General features: G+C 37.5%; 1 protein-coding gene across 1 annotated transcript; it reads left to right on the forward strand.

Annotated features, from left to right (window-relative positions):
* The first annotated feature begins 9,020 nt into the window (after positions 1-9,020).
* OR2D3 (olfactory receptor family 2 subfamily D member 3) lies at positions 9,021-10,007 on the forward strand. Its single transcript, XM_068555750.1, has one exon. The coding sequence runs from the start codon at positions 9,063-9,065 to the stop codon at positions 10,005-10,007; it is 945 nt and encodes a 314-aa protein (XP_068411851.1). The 5' UTR covers positions 9,021-9,062.
* The last annotated feature ends 361 nt before the right edge of the window (positions 10,008-10,368 follow it).

Here is a 10,368-nt window from a genome sequence, read left to right on the forward strand (position 1 = left end):
TCATGATTAGTGATGGTGAGCACTTATTCATGTACCTGTTGGACATTTGTATGTCTTCTTGGAGAAATTTCTATTCAGTTCCTTTCTCCATGCTTTAATTGTGTTATTTGATTTTTCGACATTGACTTGTATGAGTTCCTTGTATATTTCAAATATTAACTTTTTAAAAAAATTTTATTGAAGTATAGTTGATTTACAGTGTTGTGTTAATTTCTTCTGTACAGCAAAGTGACTCTGTTATACATATATATTTTCTTTTTCTTTTTTTTAGTAGGATCCAAGCTTTATCTTCAAGATACAGCATGTATGTATATAAATATGTGGAAATGCAATGTAAGGACATGCAAAATGGTGGGGTAATACCATTTACTGTAAATGGTACAGTACCATTTACAGTTTGTAAATACCATTTACATTTTGTAATTTCGTCTTTATCTTTTTTTATATTTGAATGTTATTTTATTTTTTGATACAGCAGGTTCTTAGTTATCTATTTGTTATCTATTTTATACATAGTGGTGTATACATGTCAATCCCAATCTCCCAATTCATCCCACCCCCACCCCCACCCCCTGCCATTTTCCCCCTGCCACTTGGTGTCCATATGTTTATTCTCTACATCTGTGTCTCTATTTCTGCCTTGCAAACCAGTTCATCTGTAGCATTTTTCTAGATTCCACATATATCCGTTAATATACGATATTTGTTTTTCTCTTTCTGACTTACTTCACTCTGTATGACAGTCTCTAGGTCCATCCACATCTCTACAAATGACCCAATTTTGTTCCTTTTTATGGCTGAGTAATATTCCATTGTATACATGTACCACATCTTCTTTATCCATTCGTCTGTTGGTGGGCATTTAGGTTGCTTCCATGACCTGGCTATTGTAAATAGTGCTGCAATGAACATTGGGGTGCATGTGTCTTTTTGAATTATGGGATTGCTGGGGCATATGGTGGTTCTATTTTTAGTTTTTTAAGGAACCTCCATACTGTTCTCCATAGTGGCTGTATCAATTTACTTTCCCACCAACAGTGCAAGAGGGTTCCCTTCTCTCCACACCCTCTCCAGCATTTGTTGTTTGTAGATTTTCTGATGATGCCCATTTTGACGGGTGTGAGGTGATACCTCATTGTAGTTTTGATTTGCAGTCCTCTAATAATTAGGGATGTTGAGCAGCTTTTCATGTGCTTCTTGGCCATCTATATGTCTTCTTTGGAGAAATGTCTATTTAGGTCTTCTGCCCATTTTTGGATTGGGTTGTTTGTCTTTTTAATACTGAGCTGCATGAGCTGTTTATATATTTTGGAGATTAATCCTTTGTCAGTTGATTCGTTTCCAAATATTTTCTCCCATTCTGAGGGTTGTTTTCTCATCTTGTTTATAGTTACCTTTGCTATGCAAAAGCTTTTAAGTTTCATCAGGTCCCATTTGTTTCTTTTTCTTTTTCTTTCCATTACTCTAGGACATGGTGATCTAGGACAAAAAAGATCTTGCTATGATTTATGTCAAAGAGTGTTCTTTCTATGTTTTCTTCTAAGAGTTTTATAGTGTCCAGTCTTACATTTAGGTCTTTAATCCATTTTGAGTTTATTTTTCTGTGTGGTGTTAGGGAGTGTTCTAATTTCATTCTTTTACATGTAGCTGTCCAGTTTTCGCAGCACCACTTATTGAAGAGACTGTCTTTTCTCCATTGTGTATCCTTGCCTCCATTGTCATAGATTAGTTGACCATAGGTGCGTGGGTTTATCTCTGGACTTTCTATCCTATTCTATTGATCTATATTTCTGTTTTCGTGCCAGTACCATATTGTCTTGATTACTGTAGCTTTGTAGTATAGTCTGAAGTCAGGGAGTCTGATTCCTCCATCTACCATTTTTTCCTTCAAAATTGCTTGGGCTATTCGGGGTCTTTCATGTCTCCACACAAATTTTAAGATTTTTTGTTCTACTTCTCTAAAAAATGCCATTGGTAATTTGATAGGAATTGCATTGACTCTGTAGATTGCTTTGTGTAGTATAATCATTTTCACAATATTGATTCTTCCAATCCAAGAACATGGTATATCTCTCCATCTGTTTGTGTCGTCTTTGATTTCTTTCATGAGTGTCTTATAGTTTTCTGAGTACAGGTCTTTTACCTGCTTAGGTAGGTTTATTCCTAGGTATTTTATTCTTTTTCTTGCAATGGTGAATGGGATTGTTTCCTTAATTTCTCTTTCTGATCTTTCGTTGTTAGTGTATAGGAATGCAAGAGATTTCTGTGATTAATTTTGTATCCTGCAACTTTACCGAATTCATTGATTAGCTCTAGTAGTTTTCTGGTGGCATCTTTAGGATTCTCTATGTATAGTATCATGTCATGTGCAACCAGTGACAGTTTTACATCTTCTTCAACTTGTATTCCTTTTATTTCTTTTTCTTCTCTGATTGCTGTGGCTAGGACTTCCAAAACTATGTTGAATAATAGTGGTGACAGTGGACATCCTTGTCTTCTTCCTGATCTTACAGGAAATGCTTTCTGTTTTTCACCATTGAAAATGATGTTTGCTGTGGGTTTGTCATATATGGCCTTTATTATGTTGAGGTAGGTTCCCTCTATGACCACTTTCTGGAAAGTTTTTATCATAAATGGTGTTGAATTTGTCAAAAGCTTTTTCTACATCTATTGAGATGATCATATACTTTTTATTCTTCAATTTGTTAATATGGGGTATCACATTGATTGATTTGTGTATATTGAAGAATCCTTGCCTCCCTGGAATAAATCTCACTTGATCATGGTGTATGATACTTTTAATGTGTTATTGGATTCTGTTTGCTAGTATTTTGTTGAGGATTTTTGCATCTCATCAGTGATATTGGTCTGTAATTTTCTTTTTTTGTAGTATCTTTGTCTGGTTTTGGTATCAGGGTGATGGTGGCCTCAGAGAATGAGTTTGGGAGTGTTCCTTCCTCTGCAATTTTTTGGAAGAGTTTGAGAAGGATTGGTGTTAGTTCTTCTCTAAATGTTTGATAGAATTCACCTATGAAGCCATCTGGTTCTGGACTTTTGTTTGTTGGAAGATTTTTAATCATAGTTTCAATCTCAGTGCTTGTGATTGTTCTGTTCATACTTTCTATATCTTCCTGGTTCAGTCTTTGAAGGTTATATCTTTCTAAGAATTTGTCCATTTCTTCCAGGTTGTCCATTTTATTGGCAGAGTTGCTTGTGGTAGTCTTTTATGATGCGTTGTATTTCTGCGGTATCCATTGTAACTTCTCCTTTTTCATTTCTAATTTTATTGATTTGAGTCCTCTCCCTCTTTTTCGTGATGAGTCTGGCTAAAGGTTTATCAATTTTGTTTATCTTCTCAAAGAACCAGCTTTTGGTTTTATTGATCTTTGCTATTGTTTTCTTTGTTTCTATTTCATTTATTTCTGCTCTGATATTTATGATTTCTTTCCTTCTACTAACTTTGGGTTTTGTTTTTTCTTCTTTCTGTAGTTCCTGTAGGTGTAAGGTTAGATTGTTTATTTGAGATTTTTGTTGTTTCTTGAGGTAGGCTTGTATTGCTATAAACTTCCCTCTTAGAACTGCTTTTGCTGCATCCCATAGGTTTTGGATCGTCGTGTTTTCGTTGCAATTTGCCTCTAGGTATTTTTTGATTGCCCTTTGATTTCTTCAGTGATCTCTTTGTTATTGTTTAGCTTCCATGTGTTTGTGTTTTTTACTGCTTTATCAATTCCCTGTAATTGATTTCTAATCTCATAGCATTGTGGTCAGAAAAGACACTTGATATAATTTCAGTTTTCTTAAATTTCCTGAGGTTTGACTTGTGACCCAAGATGTTATCTATCCTGGAGAATGTTCCATGCACACTTGAGAAGAAAGTGTAATCTGCTGTTTTTGGATGGAATGTCCTATAAATATCAATTAAATCTATCTGGTCTATTGTGTCATTTAAAGCTTGTGTTTCCTTATTAATTTTCTCTCTGGATGATCTGTCCATTGGTGTAAGTGAGGTGTTAAAGTCCCCCTCTATTATTGTGTTACTGTCGATTTCCTCTTTTATAGCTGTTAGCAGTTGCCTTATGTATTGAGGTGCTCCTATGTTGGGTGCATATATATTTATAATTGTTATATCCTCTTCTTGGATTGATCCCTTGATCATTATGTAGTTTCCTTCCCTGTCTCTTTTTTTTTTTTTAATTAATTATTTATTTTATTTATGGCTGTGTTGGGTCTTCGTTTCTGTGCCAGGGCTTTCTCTAGTTGTGGCAAGTGGGGGCCTCTCTTCATCGTGGTGCGCGGGCCTCTCACTACCGCGGCCTCTCTTGTTGCGGAGCACAGGCTCCAGACGCGCAGTCTCAGTAATTGTGGCTCACGGGCCTAGTCGCTCCTCGGCATGTGGGATCTTCCCAGACCAGGGCTCGAACCCGTGTCCCCTGCATTGGCAGGCAGACTCTCAACCACTGCGCCACCAGGGAAGCCCCCTTCCCTGTCTCTTGTAACATTCTTTATTTTAAAGTCATTTTATCTGATATGAGTATTGCTACTCCAGCTTTCTTTTGATTTCCATTTGCATGGAATATCTTTTTCCATCCCCTTACTTTCAGTCTGTATGTGTCTTAGGTCTGAAGTGGGTCTCTTGTAGACAGCATATATACAGGTCTTGTTTTTGTATCCATTCAGTGAGCCTGTGTCTTTTGGTTGGAGCATTTACTCCACTCACATTTAAGGTAATTTTCCATATGTATGTTCCTATTACCATTTTCTTAATTGTTTTGGGTTTGTTTTTGTAGCTCCTTTTCTTCTCTTGTATTTCCCACTTAGAGAAGTTCCTTTAACATTTTTTGTAGAGCTGGTTTGGTGGTGCTGAATTCTCTTAGCTTTTGCTTGTCTGTAAAGCTTTTGATTTCTCCGTCGAATCTGAATGAGATCCTTGCTGGGTAGAGTAATCTTGGTTGTAGGTTCTTCCCTTTCATCACTTTAAATATATCATGCCACTGCCTTCTGGCTTGTAGAGTTTCTGCTGAGAAATTGGCTGTTAGCCTTATGGGAATTCCCTTGTATGTTATTTTTCATTTTTCCTTTGCTTTTAATAATTTTTCTTTGTCTTTAATTTTTGTCAATTTGATTACTATGTGTCTCGGTGTGTTTCTCCTTGGGTTTGTCCTGCCTGGGACTCTCTGCGCTTCCTGGACTTGGGTGGCTATTTTCTTTCCCATGTTAGGGAAGTTTTCGACTATAATCTCTTCAAATATTTTCTTGGGTCCTTTCTCTCTCTCTTCTCCTTCTGGGACCCTTATAATGTGAATGTTGTTGCATTTAATGTTGTCGCAGAGGTCTCCTAGGCTGTCTTCATTTCTTTTCATTCTTTTTTCTTTAGTCTGTTCTGTGGCAGTGAATTCCATCATTCTGTCTTCCAGATCACTTATCCGTTCTTCTGCTTCAGTTATTCTGTTATTGATTCCTTCTAGTGTATTTTTCATTTCAGTCATTGTATTGTTCATCTCTGTTTGTTTGTTCTTTAATTCTTCTAGGTGTTTGTTAAACATTTCTTGCATCTTCTTGATCATTGCCTCCATTCTTTTTCCAAGGTCCTGGATCATCCTCACTATCATTATTCTGAATTCTTTTTCTGGAAGGTTGCCTATCTCCACTTCATTTAATTGTTTTTCTGGGGTTTTATCTTGTTCCTTCATCTGATACATAGTCCTCTGCCTTTTCATTCTGTCTATCTTTCTGTGAATGTGGTTTTCGTTCCATAGCCTGTGGGATTGTAGTTCTTCCAGCTTCTGCTGTCTGCCTTCTGGTGGATGAGGCTAGCTAAGAGGCCTGTGGAAGCTTCCTGATGGGAGGGACTGGTGGTGGGTAGAGCTGGGTGTTGCTCTGGTGGGCAGAGCTCAGTAAAACTTTAATCCGCTTGTCTGCTGATGGGTGGGGCTGAGTTCCCTCCCTGGTGGTTGTTTGGCCTGAGGCAACCAAGCACTGGAGGCTACAGGCTCTTTGGTGGGGCTAATGGCAGACTCCGGGAGGGCTCATGCCAAGGAGCACTTCCCAGAACTTCTGCTGCCAGTGTCCTCGTCCCCACAGTGAGACACAGCCACCCCCTTCATCTGCAGGAGACCCTCCAACACCAGCAGGCAGGTCTGGCTCAGGCTCCTATGGGGTAACTGCTCCTTCTCCCTGGGTCTTGATGCACACACTACTTTGTGTGTGCCCTCCAAGAGTGGAGCCTCTGTTTCCCCCAGTCCTGTCGAAGTCCTGCAATCAAATCCCACAAGCCTTCAAAGTCTGATTCTCTGGGAATTCCTCCTCCCATTGCCAGACCCCCAGGTTGGGAAGCCTGGTGTGGGGCTCAGAACCCTCACTCCAGTGGGTGGACTTCTGTGGTACAATTGTTCTCCAGTTTGTGAGTCACCCACCCAGTGGTTATAGGACTTGATCTTGTGATTGCACCCCTCCTACCATCTCATTGCAGCTTCTCCTTTGTCTTTGGATGTGGGGTATCTTCCTTGGTGAGTTCTAGTATCTTCCTGTCAGTGATTGCCCAGCAGTTAGTTGTGATTCCTGCTCTTGCAAGAGGGAGTGACTCAAATATTAACCTTTTATCTGATATATGGTTTGCAAATATTTTCTCCCATTCCATAGGTTACCTTTTCATTTTGTTAATTGTTTCCTTTGGAATGCAGAGGCTTTTTAGTTTGATGTAGTTTCACTTGTCTATTTTTGCTTATGTTGCTTCTGCTTTTACTGTCATATCCAAGGAATCATTACCAAGACCAATGTCCAGAAGCTTTTTCTCTATATTTTCTTCCAGGAGTTGTTTTAATTTATTTTGAGTTAATTTTTGTATATGGTGTGAGATAAGGGTCCAATTTCATTCTTTTGTATGTGGATATCCAGTTTTCCTGACACCATTTATTGAAGAAACCATCCTTTCCCCATAATGTATTCTTGGCACCTTGTTGACCATATATGTATGGGTTTATTTCTGGGCTCTCTATTATGTTTCATCGGTCTGAATGTCTGTTTTTAACCATTATTTCATGACTAGGATGTGATAAATGTCTTTTCTTGTGAATATTTTCTGCAATTTAGAGTATTTATTTAGAATGGACTCCTAGAATTGGATTTAGAAATTGGGATAATGTTTGTGAGTAGTAGATGATATTAGGCCTCGGGGATTCAGGAACTCCTAATACTACTCTATTCTTAGTCATTCCTCTCCTTAGAGTTATACAAAAGAAACGTGAAGTAATGAAAAATAAGACACTACTTTTTATTAACCAAGCTAGTCCCTAATGTCACTGAAGTTCAGTGCTCTGATAAGCATGGATTGGGCTATGTGGTCTAGTCTACAGTCATTTAAGGCTCCCTTATGGCTTAAATCCATATTGTATCATCATATTACCTTCTGGCTGGCAACATGATACACAAGAACAAAGTGATGATGAGTACACCTAGGAACTATTCAAAAATGAGAGAATAGAGCAAGTAAAGTTCTTAAGGGGGACCTTGTTCAACTTAACAGTCCAGTCCCAGGAAGAAGAGAAGTAGAAATGTGCATGACCTTTTCAAGCACAGTAATCCTACCCAGTAGTAATCACGGACCAATCAACATCCTCAAATGTTATAAATTAAATTTTTACTCCTCATGGGGAGAAAGGACTAGTAAAAAAAAGGAATTTCTCCCTTACCCGTACTATGGAGAACTGGGTCAAAGCATATGAATGTTTGAGTCATTTAATATATTTGACAAAATTGTTTCTCAGAAATATTGTACTAACTTTCCTACTCACTTGAACTGTACAAAAATGTCTTTTTCTCTGCACCATCATTATACATTATACAACTAATTAATTCTGCCATTTATTAATTGAGTGATTTAACCTCTCTTTGCCTCAGTTTTCTTATCTGCAAAATGAGATAAATAGTGTCTACCTCATAATGTTATCAGGACAATATAATAATATAAAACCCTTATAGTAATGCCTGACATGTATTAAATGCTCAATAAAATACTAGTTATTATTTTTTATTGTGATGTTGCTATTAAAATCTTAGCTAATCTCCCAGGTAAAAACTGTATCTCTCATTGTTGTAATTGTATTTAGTCATAATAATATTGAATATTTTTCTTATATTTAGTAGCTATTTGCATTTCTTCTTTGTAAATAGTCTTTTCATGTCCTTGGCCCATTATTTCTTGGACTCAACAATTTTCATAGTGTTTTATATGGAATCATAAAGTAATAAAGTATTTTAACTTTTGTCTGATGTCTCCCTAAAATATTTTCCTCAGTTTGCAGTTTATCTTTTAATTTTATTCATGATATTATTATCTCACAGAAATCTTTCAGTTTATGTTGTAAACTCTACACACGTTTTCCTTCATGGTTTCTTAGAAGGCTTTTGTGATTTTCAAGTCTAATCCTATCCATATGTCACAACAACTTTAACCTATTTTTCCTTTTTTGTATTGTTTTACTTTTAATATTTTATTCTTTAATCCAAACAGAATGGTCCTTAGTGTTGATATGCCAAAGCTTTGTTTTTAAACCCAAGAAAATTTTGTTGTTTTTTAAGAGGTCAAATTAAATTGATGCACAAAAACGGTTTCATGTTTTTCAAGCATATGTTGTAATTAAATATGTGGTATTTTGAACAGTTAGTGGTGCAGTTTTATGCAAGGTGGTAGTCCTAACAGTATACATGGTCATTTCCTAATAATATGTGTATAGCCATTTAGTAAAATCCACAGGAACTCTAATATCCTCATATCAGAAGTAGCCAAGAAGGCTTTAACAACGTCATATTCTATCTATAAATAAGAGGCACTGGGGAGAGGAGATTTGGGGAAAATGAGGTGGATTTAAATTACAATCAACTAATAAGAATAAAAATATTCTACTTAGTATCAATTAGAACAAGCTGGATAGCAAAAAGCTAGAAATATCTAATTGGGTTTTTAAATTGAGCTTTAAATGAGCCTCTTCTACAGGACTTGATGTCATAAACCCAATGTTTGTTCTTTTTGTTTGTGCCAAACAGGTAAACAAGCATAAATCTCAATGGGAGAAGAAAACCACACTTTTGTGGCTGAGTTTATCTTCCTTGGCCTTTCACAGGACTTGCAGACCCAGATCCTGCTGTTTATTCTTTTTCTTATCATTTATCTGTTGACTGTGCTTGGAAACCTGCTCATCACTATTCTCATCTTCATGGATTCTCGACTTCACACCCCCATGTACTTTTTTCTTAGAAATCTCTCTTTCACAGATCTCTGTTTCTCTACTAGTATTGTCCCTCAAGTGTTGGTCCACTTCCTGGTAAAGAGGAAAACTATTTCTTTTTTTGGGTGTATGACACAGATCATTGTTTTCCTTCTGGTTGGGGGCACAGAATGCGCACTGCTGGCAGTGATGTCCTATGACCTGTATGTGGCTGTCTGCAAGCCCCTGCACTACTCCACCATCATGACCCAACAAGTGTGTCTCCAGTTGGCCATAGGGTCCTGGGCCAGTGGCGCACTAGTGTCTCTGGTAGATACCACCTTTACTTTCCAACTTCCCTATCAAGGACAGAACATTATCAATCACTACTTTTGTGAACCCCCTGCCCTCCTGAAGCTGGCTTCAGCAGATACTTACAGCACAGAAATGGCCATCTTTGCAATGGGTGTGGTCATCCTCTTAGCTCCTGTCTCCCTGATCCTTGTCTCCTACTGGAATATCATCTCCACTGTGATCCAGATGCAGTCTGGGGAGGGGAGGCTCAAGGCTTTCTCTACCTGTGGCTCCCATCTCATTGTTGTTGTCCTCTTTTATGGATCAGGAATATTTACCTACATGTGGCCAAATTCCAAGACCACAGAAGAATGGGATAAAATGATATCTGTGTTCTATACAGTGGTGACTCCAATGTTGAACCCCATAATTTATAGCCTGAGAAACAAGGATGTCAAAGGAAGTCTCAGGAAACTGACTGGAAGAAAGTCCTCTTCTCAGAGACGGTGACCTCTAGGTCTGACTTTTAGAGCTATAGTAACCTTAAAAGAGGAGCAGGATTTCAGTCGACAGTTACAAGTTAGGTCCTTTCAGGAAGAAGCATAAAAGTAAGGAACATGTTCCAGAAACTGTGAATACACCACCCTAAACATAGGGAAGAAATAAAAGGATGAAAAGTTAGTTTATTTCTTGATTATGAAAAGCACTAAATGCTATTTTGAAGGAGTTTTTGGTTAATTCATCTAACGTGGACATGTTTTAAGCTTGATCACCCTTGAATTTAAGAGATTTGAACTGGATTATCCAGAGATAATGTCTAATATGAATTAAATACATGATTCTAACATTAAAGACATTTCAAGCTTGGATG

The sequence above is a fragment of the Eschrichtius robustus genome, chromosome 11, assembly GCF_028021215.1.
Source record: "Eschrichtius robustus isolate mEscRob2 chromosome 11, mEscRob2.pri, whole genome shotgun sequence".
Lineage (NCBI taxonomy): Eukaryota > Metazoa > Chordata > Mammalia > Artiodactyla > Eschrichtiidae > Eschrichtius > Eschrichtius robustus.

What these genes read in the sequence shown, in the direction of transcription:
- OR2D3 (XM_068555750.1), top strand. Translation starts at nt 9,063, where the DNA reads ATGGGAGAAGAAAACCACACTTTTGTGGCTGAGTTTATCTTCCTTGGC.